Source organism: Lepisosteus oculatus, chromosome 12, assembly GCF_040954835.1.
Source record: "Lepisosteus oculatus isolate fLepOcu1 chromosome 12, fLepOcu1.hap2, whole genome shotgun sequence".
Taxonomy (NCBI): Eukaryota; Metazoa; Chordata; class Actinopteri; order Semionotiformes; family Lepisosteidae; genus Lepisosteus; species Lepisosteus oculatus.
The window spans coordinates 1,980,491-2,007,500 of NC_090707.1; the positions used below are offsets into that span (position 1 = coordinate 1,980,491).

A 27,010-nucleotide genomic window follows, 5' to 3' on the forward strand; every position below is an offset into this window, starting at 1 on the left:
CAGGATAGGAGTAATGTGATCACTTGTTTTAGACCTGGTCAGGATTCTGGCTGCAGAATTTTGGACATACTGAAGTTTGTTCAACAATGAGTAGAGTGTTTACAGTAGTCAGTTCGGGAGAAGAGAAATGTGTTGATCAGCTTTTCAGCCACAGTTACTGATAACTTAGGGTGTAGTCTAGTGATATTTCTGAAGTGAAAGATGACTTGACAATATGCTGCACATGTAGGTCAAATGTCAAGCCTGAATCAAATATCACCCCCCATGTTTTTCAATTTAGACTGAAGCTCCAGTACCATCCACAGATAGGGTTACCGCATTGGCTTTACAAAGTTGATGGGGGTGCCAATAAGCATGACTTCAGTCGTGCCACATTTCAGATAAAGGAAATTTGGAGTCATCCGTGTTTTTATGTCGGAGATGCAGAGAGAACAGAGACAGCCACATCAGTGTCAGGTTTGGTATGGATGTAGATTTGAGCATCGTCAGCATAGAAATCATAGTTGAGGCCATGTGATCTTAAAAGCTGACCAAGTGACCAGCGATGAAAAGTAAGGGGCCCAGTATCGAGCTCAGAGGAACACCAGACATAACGAGTTCAATTTCAGAACTAAATCTGCCAAGAGAGGCAAAGTGTCTCAGTGAGGTAGGACTTGAACCATTTAAGAGCAATGTCAAACTAAAGAGAGAAAAGCAAACATGAAAAAATGCAGCATTGATATCAGCTCCTGAGGGGTTAAGGCTCTTGACTAAAGTATTTGGCGAAAGTTTATATGGGTAGGATCCCAATGCTTTGAGACTGAAAGATGTTTAAATGATGAAGCAAAGCAAAAACAATGGAAGAGAGCTCATGACGACCAGATTGCACAGCACACATCCAGATGTTTTCTGAAGCAACACCTAGTCACCCTGCCAGAGAGTGTGTGTATTCCTGACTTCCACTCACCTTCCAGCTCATGGAAGACAGTCTTTCCAGACCACAAGGGATCTGTCACGCGTAGTCTTCTCTGTCCAAATCTAAAAAGGATTGGTTCCTTCAGCCTGTCAGTTTAGGACATTCATTTAATCCCCAAAATGTGTCTGGTAGCTCTTCTCTGGATTGATCCCAGAGGGTGGTGACCACAATTGTACACAGTATTCTAAATGAGGCCTTACTGGGACAATGTACAATTTTAACATCTGATTTATTGCTTCTACATATTGTCTGGAAGATGTAAATGATGTGTCAACAAAAACACCAAAGTCTTTTTCATAAGTATTGTAGCTTCTTGAAGGTCAGCATTTTCCAATCTATGTATTTATATATACTGCAATGTTTTTGGTACCTGCATAAAAATATTCTGCACCCTTCTACTGTACATTAAATGTCATCTATTAGGTATTTTCGCAATATTGATTTTTATCTTAAGGGATAGCTAGTGATATTAATTACCTCAGGATTATTCACAATGCTAGAATGCAGTAGCTTTCTCATTCTAGCTTGTGTACAAAAAACAGACAGCTAATAAAAATTAAATTCCCATGATTCATAGCAACTGCTTGCTCTTAACACCAAATATAAATCAGGAAGCCTGAAAATGACATTGGTCTAATCCTAACTTGTCATAGGTTTGTTTTTGTTATGAGCGAGATTCATTCATAGGTCGATTTTCCTATGATGTAAAATACCAGGACATCTGTGTGCCTTTTAAAATCCTGTCTCATGATCTAACATTCTGTGTTAATTTACAGGTGGATACAAACACAATCTTTTGTGCTCTAACTTAGAAGCCCAAAACAATATCCACCAGTTAAATGAATACAAGCATGATATTGTTACTAACCATTACGGATAGAGGGACACCAGCATAATAGTAGGTGAGCTTTGCTGGTCTAGCATAGTGTTCAAACCATGTGTGCCTCCTGGCAGTTTGCACTGGACCGTGTGGCTAAGTACATCTCCTGTGGGGATTACCTCCTGCACAGGTGACCTGCCTGCCCTGCATTGCTAATTTTAGATTTAACTCAACCCTAACCAGGGGACATACGCTCCCTTCTTTGGCACTGCAAGAGGCCTGTTTAGGTGCACATGCCAGTTCTTCCATTAGTCAGATTGTTAACTAATCGAACAACGTTTTTTTTTTTCTAGTAATATAATTCCATATCATATGCATAAACACCGAACACCTCACATGCAGATACATTAATCCTTATAAAGAAGCACCACTGGGGAAAAAGGATTATGAACAAATATTGCTGGCTGGCACAAGCCCAGTTTCTCATAACAGCAAAATATAGCTGGCAATGCTGTGGAAAGAGACAGCTAAATCACAGCAGAATGACCTATTTTGTTGCCATGTGCCATAGAGACAGTGTCTTCTCAGAAACGATCTGAGTTAGCGTCTCTGAGTCTGTTCCCTTTGCAAATTTATTCCTTTTGCCTTATTGAAGCAAAAATAATAATAAAAAGAGTGGCATGTATGACAGTATGGTATTGGGCTATGTGTATAGGAAAAACTCCAGCACTGTGGGCGCCACACCCACACCTACTGATGTGGTCCAACTTTTTTTTCTTCTCTTTCTCTTCAGAGGCACCTAATTAAGAAACCCTGACTCATTTACATGGATATGTTTGATCTAAATTGCACTCCAAACCGCACCAAATTAGGATCATCTGTGAATGTGAAATGTTTTTTTCCCTGCGTCTAGCAGAGTAGAGCCAGCTCTGGAGGGCACATGTTCAAGTGATGAGAAGGATTATAGTTTTTAAAGTTCTCCTGAGACCTGCTTTTTCCACGAGTGGTGCAGGGGAAAGTCTTGGACAATTATCTCTGGATCTTTTCATTACCTTTCTCTTTAGTTTTTAATGCAGCTTAGATCAGGATTTGAATAAAGAAGGCAGTATACTAAAGTGAGGAAACTGATGACAGTGGTTCACAATAAAATATTTAATATAGGGATGTTCCAGAAAAATAAGGTATGCCACAGAAATGTGGTCAAGTTTTTGAAGAAAATGTTACAGACTTTATTTTCTACAGGAGACTCCTAGAGGCGTTTGTTTCTTGTCATATGACTCATATGAATTCAATAATGTTGGTGGAATAGAGAAATGTCAGTGTCCATAGCCACAGGTTATTAATTTAGCCATTCTTCAACACAGTGGACACTCTGTGTCCTCTTTCCTGTGTCGTTTTTGTGCTATCTTTTGTTATCAGCAAGCATAATCGACCCCCTTACCTAAGAGCTATAGACCTTCCATTATCCTTGATAATTCTGACAAGTACTCAGTCAGTAGAATAGGTTTGCTTAGGAGGCTATTATTCAAAGATATTATGAAGTTCAATTAGAACTTCAATTTTAATAGTCTTTGCAATGGGAGTTTCTGCCAAGTAAATATCTATGAGTGGTTTATTTCTGTTTTAGCCTTAAGCTGAAATAACAAGCATAAGAAAATACTGCACCCCATTTTACACAGTTTAGTTTTTAGAATATTTTATATATTTCCAAAAATATTAGATACAAAGCAAGAGATTTCTCACTTGGCATAACTTCACAGTTTTTCACTAAATGTTTTTTGGTGTTTGTTTATTAATTTAAAAAAAGGCCTCGGGCTCTTGAGTGAAAAACCACAAATAGCCTTTCGGAATGATACAGTTGTGCATTTCAGATGTGTGATACTTTAAGACTCTGGGAACTGTCATGTCTGCTCTAAAGCCGCTCTCTTTTCACATCGTTTTGCACACATTCACAAAAACAAATGGCTGGGAAGGTGCCAAAGCCAGAAATTGGGATTTGGCAAGGATCACAAGGAAAACCCAAATTAGGGGTGTGTGTATGTGAGTGTGTGTATGATTTGACAAAAATATTGTTGAAGTCTTTCTACTTTCAAATTAGGCATGCAAGGGAGTTCTCCTTGACTTTTTCCATTGTTCATTGCACAGAAAAACCTGTAAAAAAGTTTCAGTTTAAGAGATCTATTTTTACCCTGGCTCAGATATCAGAACAGTAGAGTAAAAGTCTGTGAAGTTTGTCTTTTATGTTCTTTGTTGTGGGTTAACTTTGTGCTTTTGTGGAGATGGGATTCTTTTTTCCAGCTCTGTGCAGCCTGGATTCAATAAGCAGTTGTATATCCATATTGTGATGATGTGGTCAAGGAAACCAGATTTCTTAAGTGTACCTTCACATCTACACTTACTATTTATTCCACTGTCGTGGGTGTTTTGGGAGTGGTGTGTTTTTCTGTAATTTACCACATTGGTTTAAAACTTCCTGCAGCTTCCCTCTGCACTGTGAAAATAGAGCCAGCAGCACTCGATACAAGGAAGGTACAGTGAGTCAAACCAGAAACCAAAATGCAGGAGATGCTGTCTATAAGCAGAATGTTTCCCCATTGTTCAGTGAGCTTCCCTCTCATCATGACAGCTGATTGCTATTTTCATAATGGCTACTTCTGAAGACCTACAGAGAGGAGATGCATTTTCAAAGTATCTACTGTATACATTTTGACAGGGGATTATAGTAGTTCTGTCTGTATCAGTCGTGTAAAATGATTCTGAGTCTTAAATTGTAATTTTAGAAGTCAATCCTATCTTTGGAGGAGAACCTGTAATCTCTAGTAATAAGACAAATTTAAGATTGTACTTTGGATCCTGTCACCTCTCTTTTACCGCTAGCACATGGGGAATGCTGTGATTTGCAGGGCCTGGGCTTTCATCCTTTTAAGTGAGAAGTAAGCATGTGCCAGTCATACTGGGGGATGACGGTGGTGGGAGGGAGGTGCTCTGTCTTCCAGCTTCAACCTCCAAGGTGAACTTCATAAAGCTGTTTGTCGGAGCAAAAGCACTGACAACAAGCACAGTTCTTCATTTAGGCAGCAATTCACATTCACATTTATTTTCTTGCCAGGCAGGTTTGATAGGTAAATTCTGAGTCAACCTTAGAGGACAAATGGAAGTAGAATAATAACGAGATGCCGTCTTTGGTGTTCTAAGGCACTCATAGAAACAGAAAAATATTCTTACCGCGTCATTTCTAAAAGGATCATTGGAGAATGAGGTGGATCAGTGCAAAATCGTACGCTGACTCAATTGATTAAAATCTGTTCATCTGTTTTTCAACATAATATATCACAAATGGCATTGGCTTTTTAACTATTTGAAGTATTCCTTCTGGGACATATTGTGTCTGCTGTTGCAAGCTGTTAATTTAGTATTTTTTGGTGAAGTGGAAGGACTGAGGATGTTTCAGGCATGTTGTAAAACCCTGTTTTACTTGTCTGTGCTTTGCTTTACTTGGATACCACAAAGCTTAGAGAATTCATCATAGCCGGAGGCACTGGGAACAGTGACAGAGATGTACCATGAAAATCTGAGTGTCAGTGTGCCCCCCTCAATTTATTAACTGGCCTTCAGCTCAAGGAGCCGTAATCCTGACCCTAATAAAGGCAGCCTAAGGCAAAATGGCATTGAGCACCAACTCCTATATCCTGTTGTGCTCTGGTCAAAAATAGATGCTAATTAATTACCATTGGCATCTTTAGCAATGCATGTCAGCTCCTATTTGGGATATCAATCTGTTATCTGATCAAACTGAATGCTCCTAGGCAATAACTGTTTATTCACTCGACTTTTTATGGCATATTTAAGCTCCCATATTATTTTTATTTGTGTATTTATTATATCTTATTTAGTCTGCATATAATTTCCTGTAACGATTTAGTATTAAAAAGAAGTTCTTGATATTTCCATGAGGTTTATCATTTTTAACAGTCTATCATTCTCTTGCGACTGCCGAGTCATTAAAATTTACTTCCAGGTATGGAACAACTAATGCTTTATACTGTAACTCTAATTTAACATGAATAAATGTAACAAGACCCATGTTCATTATGTTTTATCATGGTAGTTACTTCTTTAAAGTGGTAGTGTTTTATCAGGAGATTACTGATGAGTGCTCAAAGCTATTAAATGGAATAAGCATGAGGTCAAGAAATCCTTGAATTAGATACCCTTTTCCCCAATTTCTGTCAGATTTATGAAGTTGTATCTCAAGTCTGGTTGACATTAATCAACACCCTAATTGTTCCTTACCTCAGACGGACAGTGAATAATGCTGTCTTCATTTTATGTTGGTTTCTATAGTTAAATAAGGATTTAAGGAGAAATCATAATTTTTTATTGTTTTGTTTGTTTATTCATTATTATTGTCTTGATACATCTGTGAAGATGTATCTCTGAGATATGGAACTTAATGAATGGAATAAAATAACTGTAGAAACCAGTATTAGTGTTGCTCTAAAAATGTGCAATCAAAGGAATTACATGTATTTATTCATTTGATTTGTTTTTACACAAGCTGTATTATTTGGTGAAATTCCTTCTTTATGATCTATGTTTAATTAAAATAAAATGCAATGTTCTGTAAAGAAGCAATACTGTAAAAAAAACACAGACCAAGATATTTTCAACAAATCATAAATCAAAAACAGAAAGAACAGAAAGAATCGGCTCAATGTTCTTGTCATGCCCACAACGAACCAGATTCCAACGTGGAAACGTCCTCACCCTGATTGCACCCCAGCCCTGAGCACTTCCAGCAAACGACATCGCTCTGGCCAATGAACCAACCACGGCACTTCACTAACCACCTCCCATAATACTTGAACCCGCATTACCCTCCATTCACTGCCTGGTATGGGTCTCTCTTCTTGGAGCCCCTTGCCTTGCCTTCTCTTCCAAGTCTTAGTTCTCTAGTCTTTTCGGATTCGAACCTCGGATCATGCCCCCTTCAGAGAGACTGCTGAACCTTCTCCTCCCTCCTGTTCACCCACTCGTCTTCGACTGCAAAGACACCGCACAGGGTCCAACTACTGGCCACTGGAAGTTTTTTATACCTCGTTTAATTTTGAATAAAAAGGGAAGGAAAAGGCCATATTTAGCTGGCATTTTAATTTAAACTTTTTAATCAAAGCCTCTGCCATTGTTCACTTTCCCACTGACTGCTGCAAATACCCTGTTAATTCTGTTAAGGGCATTACCACCTATTTTTATCCTTCCAATCCGATCTGTTTTCCAGTTTATGTTTCTATTGGTTGCACTCTCGTTTACTCCCTTGTTTACCTTATCCCATAAGAAAGTGGTCTCAAACTCAGTTCTTGGAGAGCACAGTATCTTTTGATTTTTATTCCAACCTGAGTATTCAATTAAGCAATTAGGCATTTTTTTTAAACATATTGCAGTTAATTACTCAAAATGTCAATTTCACTAAAGGTACCATTATGTGTAAAGCACCTTGCATCCTGTTTAGAACAATAACACTTACACGGTTAAATAAACCTACTATAATACTGGAAGCTTAAGCAGGCCTTCCAGAAAATTTTGAGACCACTGCTGTAAGGTGTATACAAAGGCATACTTTTTCACCATGAAGAGTGTAAATGAGAGTAACCTTCCTTTTTGACATATTCTTCTGCATTCAGTCTATGTGCTACAATGATACCTCATCCCTGATGTTAGCAAAATTTAGCTTTTTTCGTTAGCAGACATCCTACTTTAAGAATGATTTCATTTCAAATGTAGGATTCATTATTATTATATGAATTTGTTCGTATGTTTTTGAAGGACTACTGGAAAGAACAATATAATATTTGCTAATCTGTTTTAAATATACTTGGCGCTATAGAACGTAAGAAACAACTCATTTAGTTGTAAACCCTGGTGTATTATGGTATATAGATAAGGTAAAATGACCGACATTCATATACTGTACATATCACACTACCCCAGTATTCTTTTTGGATTCCAAATTTGAACCCTACATTTGAACACACCCTGTAAACACATATAGCTTTTAATGCCTTTATGTGAATAGCAAGTATTCTAATTGCATTGTGGCAATCTTGATTAATGAATGTTCATTAATAAACTTCCTGTAATTAAGTTCCCACCTGCAACGGACATTTTTGCCTGGAATCAATTACCTTTTGTTATTATAATTTCTACCAAAAGCATTTGTGAGCAAGCTGGATGTGGGACTGTTTAGTTTTACCATATTGATGTTGTTACCTTTTAGTTTTCCTTCACATTATTTTAAGTGAAATGCCTGAAGATATTTCTTCATTAAAGTATGACCTTTGACTTATCTAGGTATCTAGAGTGGCCTCGCTATAGAAAAGGCTGGAGAATTTCTGTAAAGCTGAACTTAAGGCACCATATTACAGGAGTCTTAGTGGAACAAGCTACCCAGCTATAAGCCGATATTCTGACTTATTTCAAGAAACAGCTGGATGAGATCCACAGATCAATTAACTATTGACTAGATGAGACGAATTGCCTCCTCTCATTTGTAACCTTTCTTATATTCTTCGTTACAAAGTTGTGAATAATTTGTTGTGTCATTACGTACTGTGTGTTTCAGTTCTACAGCATGAAAACTGAAGTACTGCCTATAGAGTATGTAGTTAAGTTATTTTAAGAAAAAAACTTGCATGATTTTCATTCTACTTTTTACTATGCTGCCAAGGCAGTATGGGATAGGATGTGAAATAGGCCATTTCTTTCAGAAGAGCATGATTGTATGATTATAATGATAAGTAACACCACAGAATGTAAAGTCAACTTAACTTTCCATCAGGAACAATAATTAGTGTAATTATGAATAAATCTAAGCAGACTTTTTTAATCAAATTAATCTGCTTGAATGAAACCTTACAATGTGATATAAAATAAATGGAATGTCTTGTTATAAAAAAATCTGTTTTGGATTAATGTGAATAAATAATATTTAGGACAAACAATTGCATCTGATCTGTTGATGATAAAACAATTAACATGAGAAGATAAACCAGATTTTTCTTCTTTAAAAAGCAACTGTTTGTACTGTGTAGATTTGACTTTCTATGAAGGAGAAATGTCTCACATTTTAGTTTCATATTTCTTACATGTATCAATAATCTGCACATCTCTTCTTTAACAAACTTAAAAAACCTCAGCATTATTTGCATTCAAAGAAGAAAGCAACAATTATACCTTTGGAGTCAGTGACATTTTTAAAATGTGTAAAATTAATTATTCTTTCCTGTTTAACATTTAGATTTCAATTTATTGTGATGGATTCTAATTTTGCCAAGACTAAATATCTTGAAATGTACCTGCACACAAATCTGTAATCAAACTTTATTTTTTTTACATTCACAAAAAAAATCATTAAAACAGCATGAATTTGACCTTTTCATAAACAAGTTGACATGAGTGTAAGGTCAGTGTCAGCAATAGATGCCACACAATGACATACCCCAATGTGGTTGTCACTCTTCTGTTTGTTAATGGGATATTGCCATGTCATTTTCAAGCATATGTTATACGTATAATAAAAACTGGAAAATATATTGCAAAAAATGGAAGTGTTTAAATATGAATTGTTTTTATGAATATATAAATGTAAGATTTTAATATGCTTTAAAGTCTTACAATCATGTTTATATCACTGATTAAGAAGCACAAAGGTAGAAGGAGCTTTTTCAGATTGATTGATCTTGAGTGCTTTTATTACACTGTTAAAGTCATCTGACTAAACCTGAGAACAGGACTATAACTCAAGTCTCCATAAATGCATTTGTCTTTCCAAAGATGGAATTTTCCCAAAGCTCTTAAAGTTCTTGTCCAGGTTTGTCTGGATGCTGGATTAGCATCTTTCTTTTTTTAGAGCAATGATATGATTTATTTATTTAAAACAACTGATACACAAATACAGCAAAATAAATTGTTATCATAGCCATTCCAGATAGCTGGCTTCCAGAACTAAATGCACAGTTTGATTATAACACAGCCCTCCAACATCTGTAGTATAGGATTTAAGATTCTGTTTTGAATAATCTCAAACTGATGGCTCATTGCTCTTTTTAAATTTAGACTTGACAGGGCCTAGCATTGGTATTTCCTCTCCACCTTACTTTGCTAATATAATAGTGAGAGCTCTGTTGCTAATTTATTCTTCAAACTATGCTAGATCTGGTATAGTCCTTTAATTAAAAAATACATTGCATACAATATTACAATACAAAATGTGAAGCTTTTTCTAACAGTTTTCTTCTTTTGAAAACTATTGGGTATTAAATATTTAGATCATAATACCTGGATTACCTAATTAAACTTCTGTAGAGTGAAGATAATATACATAGTATATACATATACCTGTTTGATTGTTAAATATCCAGGATTCAAAGGTTATTTGAGTCATAGTCAAAGGTTATTGTTTGCAAGTATTAGAGGTCATCAGTGTAGCTAGACAGTTAAATCATGCCATTTCGGTAGCATTTCAGAAAAATAACCACACTAAACTCCTCCCCAAACAGCCTTTGTTATTGCTACCCAGAAAATTATTTTAAAAAATATTAAAAGTATTTTTAGCACTTGAAACCTGCTTTGAATATTCATAAGGCCTAATACTGTAAAGGCAAATACTGTTAGCATTTTTCCAGTTTCCTATCATAAGGAAATAAACACTCTCAATTTACAAAATGCATTTGTAATTAAGCAAAGAAATGTTTCTTTGGAAAGGTTTGCAATAGAATAGTGAATTTGTAGTGCTATATGTGTTCTGTTCAGAATACCCTGAGATTTTGCTTTCCTTTAATTTTCCATTTTGTGTTACGTACTGTCCATGATTTATAATGTTTTTGCTCTGCTTCAGTAATTTATACCATGGTACACCACAGTAATCTTTATAACAATTAAATTGGCTTTTAGATGCACTCAGAATTGGGACTTCCTTCTTCATGGGCAGCGTACAATGCCTTCTTAATAACTAATGCCTGCAGTACATTTGAGGAAATATACAACATAATGAAAGCCTGGCAAATTTATTAAATGTATTTTTACATGAGGTTCACAGAGAACATCACCAAAGCCTTTATGAACATGAGATCTGTATACCACAACAAAGTCTGTAGCGCTTGGCCCGAAAGATTTTGGATACAATTATCTACTGAGAGGGCTAACTGGTCTAAGGTTAAGAAGGAACCGATCCTACTTCAGCGCTTTTAATCAAGATCATTTGTCCTGGCCTTGACAGCTTGGACCAGAGCCTTCACCACAACCTTCCATTGTGCTCCAGCTCTGCCTGTAATGGTTCCTAAGGCAGCATGCTGGCTTTCCTGACAAGCAAGTCACCCTGTATTGACGGTCATTGTCTCTAAGCCAAGCCTCAACTCAGGCAGAAATATTTCAAAGCATTCTCAGGCCCAGCCAAGCCCCTAACTACACCAAGCCTATTTATAAAACATATAATAAAGAATACCTTTTGAATTTTTAAAAGCCAAGTTTAAAGCAATCCAAAACTGATTTTGGACTACAGTCTTATTTTTGCTCAATAACAATTTCAATTTAAATTATATAAGTATTTCTGCTCTTTAAAAAACAAATTTGTTTTTCATGATTGTGTGTTGTCAACATAAATGCGGACAAAGTGCTCAATATGATATATTTTTATTTTTATTATTAGTTGTCTTGTTTAGTTGGTTGTCTTAGAAGTATGGTACAGTATCATACATTTAGCAATTAGCAATTCTTAAGTCAAGAATCGCACTGTCCAACTCCAGTGATCCTGACCACTTTGTCTCTGTTAGAGGCAATAGAAATTAGAAAGTTAAAATGTTTTAAAACTATTTGTCAAGTTAAATTTAATTTATTTATTTTCAGTAGGCTTCATATACTGTATGTCTCAATACAACTCTGTGTAACACAGAATGATTTTCTTAAAATTTTACATTGGCAGAAATAGTTTTACATTGACAAATTAGTTATTCAAAATCCAACCACATTTAAGTTACCCTTCTAAATTGCTTAGATTTATTTAGTTTGGATAAATGAGTTTATACTGTAACTGCACACTATAACTGAACACATAACTAGCTCACAGCACTCTTAGTTCTTGGCTTTTATCGCTCTTTTTGATCTTATTAACAACTGCTTTTCAACTTTCTACTTCCAGATTCTACTTCCCTTTTTCTAGACGGATTGGTTCGCATTAACTTTGAAAAGCCTAACAGAGTTATTTGTTAGTAGTACAATTCAATCTTGAGCCAATGTGTTAACAGTCCATAGTTGCTCATCTTGCTAATAGGTCCATGTGTCAACAATCCTGGAGAATTTGCTTCTAAATAATAATAGTTGTGAAGTTGTGTAATTAGTTGCTGTGAAATAAGGAAAACAACTGAGCTGGCAAGCTTGTTTATAGTCCTCAATTGCAATTATGGCATTCATATAAAATGTTTCATGGTGTTCTTTTGCGAGTCTTACTCTTGGAATACCTGAATATTTTGAGCACTAGGTTTTTTTTTCTGAAGTAGGTAGAGGGTCTGAAGGATGAAGGGAAACCTTTAATTAGGTTTTTACTGCTTGCTTTCAGTTTTTACAGCATCATAACATTTTCTCTTTTAACTGTGTCCTTTCCCTGGTCTTCACACCACTCTCATAAATGCTAGTAAAATAAAGTAAATGATGACCTACGCATGCTGCAACTATGGTCATAAGTCAATCGACACAGGTTTCTGGATCACCTGTGTTTTCTGGGACATAGGCACATTGAAAATAACATGTTCTTGTGTTTTTACTGCCTCTCAGTATTCTTTGAGGTGTCACTTTCTACTTAATTCTATGTAATTCCAATTCTTGGAATTTCAGCCATATCCAAGCACAGAATTAGTTGCAGATGGGCCAGGAACATGGCTTTATAAAAGGTGATTTTCCAAAGAAACTGTTGAAAAAAGCCTACATGTCATTACTGGGGTGGGAAAGCTGCAATTCCTGAACCCTTTTTCCATGTTTAATTTTTCATCTGCTTTGTTTGGGTAAGACTCAGAGCAACAATTAGAGAAATAACACCACCTTCTTTGGACACATGACCACTGGCACAGAAAAGCAGAAGTCCTGAAGATCCTTGATGTATCAGGCAGAAGTTACAGTTATTTTAGAGACCACAGCTAGCACTGACCACACAGTGGCCCAGATCTCACCCACACCATGACAGACAGGGCTGCCATGCTTTGTTGTGGCCTGTAAATAGTTCAATGAAAATTCCTGTGCTGGACGGCACAACACCCACACACAGCCAGTGTCTGAGAACTACAAGCCCCTAACCTCAGTGGAAAAATGATAGAGAGTGGGAAAGGCAAAACAGCATAGTAACTGTGTTTTGTAGCTGATTGCGGCCTAAAAATCAAATTACAGTACATGGCAAAGAGTGGTGTCATCTCACTGTTCCTCCATTTCACTCCTTCCCTCAATTGAGATGGCAGAAATACTGGATATGTGATTTTGCCATGCCTGTACCTTCAACTGACTTGCTGGAATCTGTAGCCACACTGAATTTTGCAGTATGCAGTGCCCATCTTGCTGGCTGTAAGCATCCAGATGTTTATAAATGTCTTTTGAGTGGGGCCATCAACCTTTTAACAGATGGCAGTGCCATTTTATTTCCTTTGGATTATGGAGATTGTAAATATTCTAAGTATTCTACAATGCACTGACCTTACTACTCAGTTGCACACTCCTAAAATACATTGCTGCAATCTATGAGAGATGACTTGAATAATCTAGGGATCCCTCGGGGAAGTACATTAAAAACCTGTTATTAAGTTTTTATCCCCATGGTCATGATGCATTAACTTGCTTTGCTTACATTATTTTTAAAATATTGTTATTAAAGGTTCCAAGTGTTATTTTAATTATTGTCACTTATCCATAAGCACCACATGGAACATTTTACACAAGAACATCAGCTTATTTTTATTTTTATACAGAGAAAATAACATCTGGATTCTTTCAGCCTTGTTTGTAACAAAAGCCTAGTGTTCTCCCTATAAACATTTTGTCGGAATGTTATGGTTTAATATTTGAAGTTTATTTTCTCCCTTTTAGTACTATAAATGCTACCCTTGCTTCTTTTTTGAGATGTAAAAGGTGTTTTAAAATGCACACAGATGTTATACTTTGGAACAATTGTGTATGATCTGTATCTGTGTTATGTTTTGAAACGTATACATTCTCAAGGTCTTGCTTTCCAAACTGAAACATCTGCAATCATCAGGGAACCTAAAGCATTTTTAGATAATTTACGGTAGATTAAAGGTGATTTTGGGCAGTGACAGAGATCATTCTCAAATAAAACCCAACCTTTTTGAAGTATTAATAACTTTTCTGCTTATATTAAAATACACGTGGCCACACTGTGTGTGTGAGGTGAGATGAAAGAGAAACTTCTGACATAATCTTGATCCATAAAGCAAGAATGTCTAAACATTGAACCAAGAGAAGCACAATTGTCACCAGCTTGTTCGGAGGCAAGACAAGATTTGTGACAGGATCAGAAATAGAAGAAATTACTCAAATAACTATTTAAACCCCATATTACATATTATTTTATGATATTCATGTCTTCAAACTATATGTAGTTTACAGACAGGAAAATATTTTATGAAAAATGGCTGCAAATAACAACAAGACAAATATCTTCCGTAGGCAAAGTCATGCATTCACAATAAAGCTGAATCACTTTTTATTATACTTTTCTGGATCGTAATATATTTTTTTAGCAAATCAGCATTAAGCTACCATGCTAGATATTCACCTCAGTTGTTTCTGTTGTGGAAATTAGATAATAATCAGGGGAAAGGAAAATAAAAGGGTGGGTGATATAACTTCAAAAAGCAATAAGGAGTGAGCAGGTTTAAATTTAACATGATGAAAATATGGAAATAAAAACAAAGTGAAATCTTTGGATTGTACTTTTAGTTTTCTATACATTCATACGATTACACAACTTTTTTATACTTGTGTATTTAATAATAATGGTTGATATTGTTTTTATATCTGATTTCTTTGAATGCTTGCCTCTTGTCCTTATATGATTAACCTTGTTAGCAGTATTGCAACCCTGTAGCCTGATCCTGTCAGATTTAGTAACTACATAAGCCTGGGAGATTATAAGGAAATATAGAGTTCATGGACCAGGTCTACCAATTGTCTCCTGGTGTTCTTCCCTCTGGATCAGATCGATGTGCCAGTATGGAGACCAAGGACATTCTGCTGTCCTTCAGCTGAGACATAGTCCTGGCCACTTGCTCATTAAAGATCCCATGACGCATAGCAATGTCAATCCTAGTTTCCAGGCTAAATTCCATTTTGGACTTGAAATATTTGGCCTCCTGAATTGAACTATTGTAGCATTTCCTTACTTCTCCACCCGATCTGCTTTGCAGTGGATATCTGGTGTAGAATGATGCCACATGTCACCTAGGTGGGTGCTTCACTTCTGCAGTGGCTGAAAATGGCTCCTCTGATATGTCCAAAGGACATTGGAATACTTCAGAATGGCCAATCATATAAATGTAAAGAATTATATATGTCTGGCTTAGGTAATTCTTGAAAGATCTCCTAACTGACATTTTGATCCATGACATCCATGATGTTGCTCCCCTTGACTAAAGAAGGGTCACTGTCAAATGTTTGGCCTTAGAATGGTAGGTTTGACACTTCCTATCCAGGCAAAGCAGACTGGGCACTCAGAAGTTTGCTTCTGGATGAGATAGGTTACTCTTGAATAAAGATAGGTTAAGAAAGTACTTGTACTCTAAGGTGATAAATAAATGTGTTAATTTGTATACCTTTTCTTGTTTCAGGGTAATAGCTCAGGCTTCGAAGAACCTCATGTCAACTCAGGGCCTGGGCATTGTTTTTGGACCAACTCTCCTATGGCCTGAACTCGACTCGGGGAATATGGCAGTGGACATGGTGTACCAGAATCAAATAGTGGAACTGATACTAACAGAATTCACAGAAATCTTTGGAGATAAATAAATCTAAAATAAGTACTATGAGAACAAGGACACACCTAAAATGGGAAAAATCTACTTGACGTATGTGGTCATTTTGTAAATATGACCAGACAAGCACAAGAACTAAAATGGGTTTAGATGATAATGGATATATTTGAGTGTGTAATTTGAAGTGTACATTTAAAAAGCATTCCATTGTAGATTAAATTGATTTGAGTGTTATTTCATATTTTTTAATATCAACACTGTGTTGGAATTTTGCATATCTACATGTTTGAATATAAAACAATATATTTTAATTAACTTTTACAGCTGAAGAGTATTTGGTTGTCCCAAGGTGAGGGATGAATGTGAGAGTGAAAATAAGATTTGCAGATACAGAAATAAATAATAGATACAGATGTAACAGAGCACTGAGTATTTTACAGAGGTGATGCCCAACCACACCCTTAAAATCTAAACAGTGCAGAGTTCTCCCTTGGCTGGAGACCCAATCTTTCAGTGTGGTGGAGTTGACCGTTGTATAGGGAGCAGCGCTGTGTCTGCTCTGAGCTCGCAAGCAGCTGGATGAATCCCACGGGGGCAGACACGATTTCTACCAGAAAGACATTGATTTCATAACCCCTTCAGAATAGGCTGATTGTTTCAAGGGATAGATGACACACCACACAAGTGTTCCAAATTCTGTATGGACCTGATGCATTTCAAGATTTCTGAACCCTTGTCAGGAGCATAAGAAGAAAAATGAGATAAAGGATGGAAAGAACATAAAAACCTTTATTTTGTATAAAATTCCTTTGGTCAGATATGACCCACAATGGAATAGTGGGGTGCAAAATTATGAACTCTAATTGTAGCTACATGAAAGAAATGACTGGGTCGACATCAGTTGTTCTAATAAAGTACAGAAATCTACAACTCTTAACATGCCTTTTTTAGATGTTCTAAAAACTCTCCAGTTTTGAGGCTCAAATATGTTGCGGCCACCTGTTTTAAATTTTCAATGGTCACAACATTTGAATTGTTGGTACAGCTTAGTTGGTGTGCGGTATTCTCTGTACTCTGTATTCCACATCTTTAATTTTTTTCACCTCCTTCTGATAGGATTGAAATTATCAGTTTCCAATGGAAGCCCGTTTCCGCCAGGGAGTAAAAAAAACGAGCTAAGGTATCTCAGAATTCCGACTTAGTATCTCAGAATTCCGACTTAGTAACTCAGAATTGCGACTTAGCATCTCAGAATTCCGACTTAGTAAGTCAGAATTCCGACTTAGTATCTCAGAATTCCGACTTAGTATCTCAGAATTGCGACTTAGCAACTCAGAATTCCGACTTTATATCTCACATTTGTGACTTCGAAATAGCCATATTTCATTGTCTGTCCTTTTGTTATTGTAACGGATTCGGGTTCTAGGGCTTGTGCCCTCGCCGCTCCCACCCTAGTTCGTGCCTCGCTGCACTGGCTCGAACCTGAGTCTTGCCAGCTGAGCTAAAGAAGACCTTCTTTTTTAAGTAAAAAAGGACATACAATGGAAATACGTAAAAAGTATGTTTCAGCTTTTATAATTGTGAATTCTTCTGGATGTGAAGTGCCTATTTCTGTATCTTATTTCATATTCTGTCTACGTAAATAAAAACTATCTTTAAAAAGCCCACCGTGCACTATTCCATCCGGGTACTATGGAAGCCTCACTGGCGGAAATGGGATTCTATAAAAATTAGTGTAATTAATTTGATTTTTATCAGGGCACTGTACAGGACAAGTCTTCAGGCTTATAGTGTAACGGAACGGCCGACATACAGGTTGTACGATCTGGTTGCAGTACACCACCCTCCCCTGCGCATAACAGGGATGCTGGCCGCCGGGGTTAAAGAAAGTGTTCTCAAAGAAAGTGAGCCAGTGCAGCGAGGCACGAACTAGGGTGGGAGCGGTGAGGGCACAAGCCCTAGAACCCGAATCCGTTACAATAACAAAAGGACAGACAATGAAATATGGCTATTTCGAAGTCACAAATGTGAGATATAAAGTCGGAATTCTGAGTTACTAAGTCGGAATTCTGAGATACCGTAGCGCAGTTTTTTTTTACTCCCTGGCAGAAACGGGCTTCCATAGTTTCCAGAACATCGGTTGATCTGACATGAACTTTTGAAAATTGTGTCTTGAGAACTACACATCTCCTGAGAATGCAGAGATAACATTCTAGTGATATAGATGATGTCTCCCAATACTAGCAATGCTCAATTTGTTGTTATCATGCTACACATATTTTAATTTAGAATTACAAATTGCACTCCTACCTTATTTTGCAATTCAATTTAGAACTTTAAAAACAAACTGAGAAAAGTTTTTGCTTTTTTGGGGAAGACAGCAATTAGATTTTCAAGATTGGCAACCCCTCTGTGTACAGTAGCACAAAATATACAGTATAAACAGTAGGTTTTCAATGTAAAGGCTATCATTGCTCCAGGTCGTGTATGCAGTATTTATATTATTGTGAGCTCAATAGGATTTTATTTTTCTATAGTATTTTAGAATTTTTACTTAGTCATGTGAAATGTTATATACGATGTCTTAGTTTTGTTAGCCAATATTAGGAGTCAGAAAATAAAGGACAATTTGCCACTTCTTAAGAAAAAGTAGAAACACCCATGTTGTGGTTTAAATATGGAACTATCCCATTATGAACAGAACGTATATTCACCCTACCTAACGTTGCAGAAATATTTTCATTCTGTAGTGAGATGTATGAAGATTACTGTGGAAACTCATGTTTTCCAAGATGTTTTTCAAGAGTAAAATTATCTTCCCATTTATTGAACATAACTGTCAAAATTAAAGTTTTATATATATATAAATATATTAATGTAACAAGTGACACCTGAATCTTGGAAAATAATTAGAATAGCTTATTTTCTCCCAAATAGTTTCAGGACCTAGTTAAAGTTTAGAGATTAAAAAAGTTGGGAAAACTTTAAAGAGGAACAAAAAGCTTTTAAAGATGTCTTTTCATTTTAGTCACAAATTCAGAACTTGTTATCACACAAAATCAAATAAACTGATTTGTATATCAATGGGTCTCAATGTCCTTTGTTTTTGACGATTTGTTACTCAGAACGTGTAAAGAGAAGAGTTTTCTGGTTTTTAAGGAAGCATCTTTTATCAAGCTCACTGCCCCTGAACTGAGAAGTGAAGGTCAGATGTAATGCAAACAATGCAGAGAAAAGGACAGATCACAGCTGACTGGACCCGGGATAGAGACTGGCTACTGGGACATCGAAATTGACTTCCAGGGTTTGGAAGGAGCAGGGGCTGGTGAATGAGATGAAAAAGTATTGTCTAGATACAGTCTTGCCTCTATAAATATCATTGGCTCTGGAAGTTTCTCAATCAAGGGCAGTCTCTTCCCTACTCCAGAGAGGCCAAATGGGGCAGCTCTGGGCAGGTGCGGGGATACTCGCTGGCTAGTGCTGGTGCAGGCGAAGTTTGCCTGGTCCTCTGGGTCTCTGAGAGGAAAACCCCAACAGAAACTTAGAGGAGACAATTTGACCTTCACAGAGCTAGAGGGAGTTCTGTGCTCAATAGGATTCTACCTACTTTCTCTGTAGTTCTACTGCGGGAGACATCAGTGCTTTCAAGGAGAATGAAGGAGATACGTGGAGCAGGGGAGAGCAGCAATTGGAAAAAAAAAACTACCCTATCTGAAAATGGTTAATTTTCTTGGACATTTGTGATTGTAATGGCTTGTCCATAATGAACACCTTATTCAAATACAAGGTTTCCTTTAGGTGAACCTGGTATCAGAGTACTATGGGCCAAAGACCAATGATTGACTTCATAGTCGTATCATTGTACTTATGCTGTAGGTTCTGGACACTCAGGTGAAGACAGTGGCTGACCTATCCACTGAACCCTGAATGGATTCGGGTTCTCGTGCTTGTGCCTTCACCGCTCCCACCCCAGTTCGTCCCTCACCACATGGGCTCGAACTCGGGTCTCCAGCATCAACAGGAGTCTTGCCAGCTGAGCTAAAGAAGACCTTCCTCAGCCTGGGTGGCCAATATCCCTCTTATGCACAGGGGAGTATTCATTACAATGATTAGTGCAGGTTGCCCTGGAGCACCTGTTGAATAAACCAGTGTGGAACGATTTTTACTCACATCTATGGAAATGCTCCTCTTATACCCTGTATGAGGTCTTGGACATTTAGTATAATACCATGTTTAGAGCCTGAATCAACAAACAAAATATCAAAAACAGCTATGGCTTGAGTGCAGTTGGTATCTGTCATGCTAACAAGGTGATGGAAGCTGTAATGTAGATGAAGGAATCTCCTGCAATCTCAGCAATGTTATTGAATTGATTTACTGATTTGGCTAAGACATACGAGATGGTTAGGAGGACTGCTGTCACGGGAGCCAGTTCTGACTCTGGCTCCCGTGAGTGCCTAGTAAAGACCCTATGCAAGATGGTATAATCCAGAAATGACTGGAGTAGGACAACAGGGAAAACACAGCTGGAAAAGGAAGGGATGACAGACAGGGGGACGGTGACGGCAGTGATCTGGTGCTCGGGGGGCGTGGTGAAGGTAAACAAGTCCGAAATTGTCCAAAGGGAAAACCAGGGCGAAGTCCAAAAGCCAAAGCTGGGCGGTCCATCAGAGACAAAGACAAGGTACAGGGAACTTGGAACCAGGAACACGGAAGTTAAAATCTTAACGGGACAAGGCGCTCTAAGCCCCATACTAAGGAGGTCAGGACACCATGGTGAAGCCTATGCCCGCAGGGGCTTAAATAGGGGATAGGGGATGAGTCACAGGTGAATGTACTAAACTAAAAACTAGTACGTAAAGGATAGAAGTACCCTCTAGAGGAGGGATGAAGACCATGACAACTGCAAATCCCAGAATTAAGAGGAGTTCAGAGATACCATGGAAAATGACTACTGGATTGCCTCATGGGTGATTTGATAAACCATTAGTTGCCTTAGTAGAATTTTAGGAATTCTATAGCTGGATATTGCAGGGCTGTTCTCAGAGAAGATGGAAAAAACATTGACCTTGACTGAGGTGATTGTTGAGAGGATGTGGAATGGACCTTGAGCAACTATGCCCTCCTTATAGGAGGTACTTTTGGAAACATCCAGTGCAATTAGATCTAGAATATCACTGTTGCTGAGGGGGTAAAGTACAACATTGGCATTATGTGGCTCTAAGATGGTAAATTGGTCTTGTAATCCCCATCTCTAGGGGATATATCTCTAGCTATAGCAGGAACTACATTTCTTGGCCTCCTCATCAAACCTATGCCAGAGCTGTGAGCACGATGTTCTAAAGAACCAGAGATTCAGGGAGAACAAAGGGGATTTTGTTACAGCGATGGAGCAATAAATCAGATTTTTGCTCTTTTGCAAATATTCAGGGGGTCATGCGAGTTTGCCAATCTGATTTACCTTATTTTTGTAGGCCTGGGAAAGGTTTTTGAATTCATTCTTTGAAATGTTGCATAATTATGATGTGGAAAGGTTTCATAATACTGTTTTTATAATCCACTCTTATATTCATGGATTAAAAACTGTGTCTATATTCTTGGCATTAAGTTGATTTTGTTTAACGTGGGCATTGGACACAAGATGTCAAAAGTATGTCTTGGTTCTATTCATGTTCATCGACAGGATATCATGCTGTAGCCAAGGAATGGAGAGAATCTGGTTTGGAGACCTCACTTATTTGAAAATGTTGTGTTTAGTACCTCATCTGACTGTTATCTCCAGCGAACACTTGATGTAATTGCTGCCAAGTGTGAAATTCAATTCAAGTAGCTCAGTTCATCAGTTCATGGCGCTTGGTATGGCACACCTCTGGATTGGGTAGAGCCTGAAGTGCAGGTGGGAGGCGGGGTTATGTTTGAGTTCTACTGGACACTTACGTGTGGGCAGAGACCTTGAAATCCACACAGGACACACTGGAGGAACTATAGTATATCCATCAACAGTCCTGGGAAGGTTCGGGAATTTATCAGGTGATTTTGAACTCCTTCCATCTGGGCGTTGATTTAGACTAGATTTATTCCTTCACGTCATGTTGTTTTAAATGTGTTGTGTTATGTCATTTTACCTGCCTGCAAAGCAAATGTCCAATATCGAGCAATGAAAGGAAGTAAGAGAAACTGGAATATGTTGCAGAGGAAAGAATGCTTGGTGTTATTTAGTTGCCAAGTTGCCAACTGCTCTCTTGACCTCAGTAGGACAAGTGAATTGAGATTCATGCATGGATGCATTTATTAAATGCATAAGAGCAAACCGATAATAACCGATAATACTGTTACACAGTATGAATACCACTAAAATATGACAAACCCAATTAATGTCTTAAAGGGATTGGATGAGATGTAAAACAGAGGTCATGACTCTCTGTGGTCATTAAAAATCCCAGGGTGTTTCTTGAAAAGAGTAGGGGTGTAACCCCGGCGTCCTGGCCAAATTTCCCATTGGCCCTTACCAATCATGGCCTCCTGATAATCCCCCTCTATGAACTGGCTTCATTACTCTGCTCTCCTTTCCACTGATAGCTGTGTGGTGAGCATTCTGGCGCACTATGGCTGCTGTTACATCATCCAGGTGGGGCTGCACATTGGTGGTGGTGGAGGGGAGTCCCCATTACCTGTTAAGTGCTTTGAGTGGAGTGTCCAGAAAAGCACTATATAAGTGTAAGCAATTAATTATAATTAATTAATTACATGTTGTCATTGCTGCAGTTTTGCACTCTCCTTTATCCTTTATTAGAAGGGTTTCTACTTTAGCCGTGAAGCACTTGGTCAAGCTCAAAATGAGACGTCAGCTTAGAAATGCATTTTTGTAGTAAACATGACTGAGATCAGACTGGAAGGGAAGTTAAAAAAACACTCTTGATTTCATGATACAATTAAGGTTATTCATAAAATGCTCAATATTCTTTCATTGCTCCAATTGGTATTCTTACCAATGTGGTTTTCTTTGTCCAATTTTGCCAAGTACGCAAAATTTTGTTCCATCTGACCAAGTTACTCCTTGAAATCAAAATATACCACAATTGAACTTGAATAACCAGATCGTGATACATTTTCGTTTTTGGCAAAGGAAGTTTAAATTACCACTTAAAAAGCTCACCATGCCTCTTCAGACCACATTAAGCCTAATGCAGTTCAGAAAAATGAAATCTTGTGGGCAGTCTATGCCATGTGAGGTCTAAGTTAAGCCACAGTGCAGAACCAATGTTTAGAAAAATACTGATCCCCTTGATCATTAGATCGACTGTGGTAAATAGCGGTAGGGTCTTAAGTTTCATACTTAGATGCAATTCATAATATTTTGAAAATAACACTGGCCTGAGGATTTCAGCTCTTATAGAATTATCAAATGATAAAATTTTGATAGATATATAATAACATAGATAACAATTAATTTTCAAGTGAAGTGTAATAAAATATAGTGTAGTAATTTAGCCAGATTCAGACATACTCAAATTTACCATTAATCTAGATTTCCTCAATTTTATGTAATGCACTTACATTGTATGTCTTGCAAGAATTATTATGCAGCAATCACATGTATACATATTTATTGCTGCATTTATTAGGCCTTTTTATGATAATTCCCTTTTTGTTTTTAGTTTTTGCAGTATTTTGTTTTGAGGAGAAATTGTTTGTTAACGCAGAATAAGATTTGTTACATAACTTCCCCTATTTGGGAGTAAAGCTACTATAACGCTCACCCATACTGTATGATTGAACTGTTGAAAGTTCCCTTCCAGATGCACTTGAGACTGTCAAAGTTCTCATGGGGGCTGTGTAACCAGGCTGCTGAGGTGTGTTCAGTTCAGTTCAGTTCAGTTCTCGGGGGAAATAAGGACACTTCAGTTGCATCCAGTTTTTGAACTGACGTTCTTTACTGTAGCAACTGTTGTTTATGAAATGTCCTCAGAAATTGGCTGTTTTTGCAGAGACAGACATCTTGGTACTGCAGTTAAGAGCAATAAGTTCCTGTAAGTCTAAACACCAGAGGATGGGGAAGAGCCACACCTTAACCACCAGGAATGACAACAACCGTCCAATTTATAATTTGTTTTGTATCTACTTGACTTAAAATTGGGGAGCTGTTTGAAGAGCAATCATCTGCTCTTTATTTATTTAGAAACATCATCAAAACAAGTTTAACATGATCATGGAATTTTCTTTAAAAACTGCAACACTTAAAATGCTTAACAATTTTGAATTCTTAGATCTTAGTGAGAATGTGCAGCTTATACTATTCATTTACACCTAATGTTAATGCACAAATTAACATAATTCTAAAAAACGTATTCATATCACCCCATGTCACCCTGCAGTCTGTGTGGGTCCTGATGCCCCACTATAGTGACGGCGACACTATACTGTAAAAAGGCGACATCCTTCAGATGAGAAGAAAAACCGAGGTCCTAACTCTGGCCATTAAAAATCCCAAGGCGTTTCTCAAAAAGACCAGGAGTGTTACCCTGGCATCCTGGCCAAAATTTCCCAATGGCCTTTACCAATCATGGTTTCCTAATAGTCAGCATCTATTAATTGGCTTCATCACTCTGTTCTCCTCCCCACTGAGAGCTGCTGTGTGGGGAGTGTTCTGGCGCACTATAGCTGCCGTCGCATCATCCAGGTGGGGCACATTGGTGATGGTGGAGGGGAGTCCCCATTACCTGTAAAGCTTTTTGAGTGGAGTATCCAGATAAGCGCTATATAAGTGTAAGGAAGTATTATTATTTATTTTGAGAAACCTTCTACCACTGGAACTGATGTGCTTTACAATATTGTATTTTGTAATCGTATTTGTAATTGTGTGTATTTTCTATTAGTATTAACAAGACATTCAGAGAATAAACTCTAAAATACAAAACAACCTCAAACTTTGACTACTGACATTTTCTCATATTTGTACTGCAAGTATTTAATGACACAGCTGTCTTTCTTTAGAGAACCAAAAATCTATACACAAAGGACTGAGAAAACACAGATAGGACTAATATTCTAACACCATGGTTCTCAAACTATGGTATGCGTACCACTTGTGGTACGCGGAGCACCCCCAGGTGGTATGTCAGATGACACTGGAAATTTGTTGTGTGCACTGAAAAATTGGGATGGGTTTTCATATTTTCTAATTGAATCAAATTAGTTTGTGTCAAATACGCAGCCTATGTACTACGATACAGCACGCGCTTATACTTGAGTGGACACAAGAGCTACTATGTAATTCTATACCATTGTATAGGAATGCGTGCTATGAATGTAGGCGTCCAGTGGTATTTAAAAAAAGTTATCTCGAGTAAATAGGGGAATGTGCGTGATTTAGGAACAATGCCAATTTTGTAAGCACAGGAAAGCATAGAAATGCGTGCTACAATCGTAACTGACCAATTTTTTTTAAGTTATCTTCACCAAATAGGGAGGTAGGAGAATGTGCATAGTTTTTGGAACATAGTTTTGGAAAGCGTGATGATAGAAAAATTTAAGGACTTTTCTAGGTCAATTTGAGAAAAATACATCAAGTGTCTTTGGGTTTCGCTCCCATGCGCATGAAATAAAAACTTCTTTTAACTTCTGAGATGGACTCCTGAAACGGAAATGGGGAAAAATGCAAGCTTGCGGATTGCTAAAGCAGGTAAGCCCCACACTACTTGTGAAGAACTTTGTTTACCATTGGCGAAAGAGCTGACACGTATTATGTGTGGAGAAAAGGCTGCTAAACAGCTCGACCTGCTGCCTCCATCGAAAGACAGATGAGCAGATGCTTTTTCCTGCAATTAGATGAGTCTGTAGATACATTTGTATCAAGGCTTGACCAATGAATTCACATCTGCTTTGCTCAACTAAACAGGCTCACCCTTCTCAATAAAATGGTGCTTTTTTATTTAGTTTTAATTGTTGTTGTTCCTGTTGTCATTCTGTAAAGAGCTTTGAGAAGCCACCTTCAAAGGCGCTATATCAAATAAAGGTATTATTATTATTATTATTATTATTATTATTATTATTATTATTTTATATGTGTGTGTGTTGGTCATTGAGATTTTCTGGGGTTCCTATGAGAAGATGACTTGTAGGCGGTACTTGGATGCTTTGGTTTGATCAGGGTGGTCCTTGGTCCGAAAGGTTTGAGAACCATCATTCTAACACATTGCTAACTCTAAACAGAGTTCTCCAGGGTCATTTTACAGTGTTATTTTGTTTGTTAAAAGTCAGATTCAGTTTATAATCTCTTTATGACAACACCTAACAAGGTAGCTATCGATCCCTTTTTCTTGCCAGAAATGTAAGATTAAGAATTCAAGGAATTATATATCTTTCAAAAAAGGGAGTTGTAAAAAATGAGTTATCTTTTATGTTGGAATCTGAGCAAACAATGGCCTACATAAAATGTATGTATACAGAAGACTCGCTTGTTTTATGGCCAGCAGCCATATCACCCTGCAACTCACAACTGGCAACCCACTGAAGCTAAGCAGGTGTGAGCCTGGTCAGTACCTGGATGGGAGACCTCCTGGGAAAAACTAAGGTTGCTGCTGGAAGAGGTGTTAGTGGGGCCAGCAGGGGGCGCTCACCCTGTGGTCCATGTGGGTCCTAATGCCCCAGTATAGTGATGGGGACACTATACTGTAAACAGGCGCCGTCCTTCGGATGAGACGTAAAACCGAGGTCCTGACTCTCTGTGGTCATTAAAAATCCCAGGGCTCTTCTCGAAAAGAGTAGGGGTGTACCCCGGTTTCCTGGCCAAATTTCCAATTGGCCCTTACTAATCATGGCCTCCTAATAATCCCCCTCTATGAATTGGCTACATTACTCTGCTCTCCTCCCCACTGATAGCTGATGTGTGGTGAGCGTTCTGGCGCACTATGGCTGCCGTCGCATCATCCAGGTGGATGCTGCACATTGGTGGTGGTGGAGGGGAGTCCCCATTACCTGTAAAGCGCTTTGAGTGGAGTGTCCAGAAAAGCGCTATATAAGTGTAAGCAATTATTATTATTATTATTATTATTATTGTTTTGTTTACAAATTAGTCAAAGGTGATCAATACAGCTACATTGTGGTCATGACTCCTCTGCCCCAGAAATTGTACATTTATACATTTGCCTTGAGGATGTTGTGCCATAACAGTTTACATAAGAAAGAACACATTTTGAGTGCCAGTACACT

General features: G+C 37.7%; 2 protein-coding genes across 6 annotated transcripts in view; one reads left to right on the top strand and one right to left on the bottom strand.

Annotated features, from left to right (window-relative positions):
* arhgap15 (Rho GTPase activating protein 15) overlaps window positions 1–18,883 on the top strand; it is a 193,595-nt gene extending 174,712 nt beyond the window's left edge. The window contains exon 14 of the mRNA XM_015358384.2: window positions 15,656–18,883. Coding sequence (XP_015213870.2) covers window positions 15,656–15,833 — 178 coding nt within the window. The 3' untranslated portion in view covers window positions 15,834–18,883. The remainder of the gene's footprint in view (window positions 1–15,655) is intronic.
* Window positions 1–27,010, bottom strand: part of gtdc1 (glycosyltransferase-like domain containing 1) — a 238,043-nt gene that overhangs the window by 74,460 nt on the left and 136,573 nt on the right. The gene's annotated exons all lie outside the window — the stretch shown is intronic.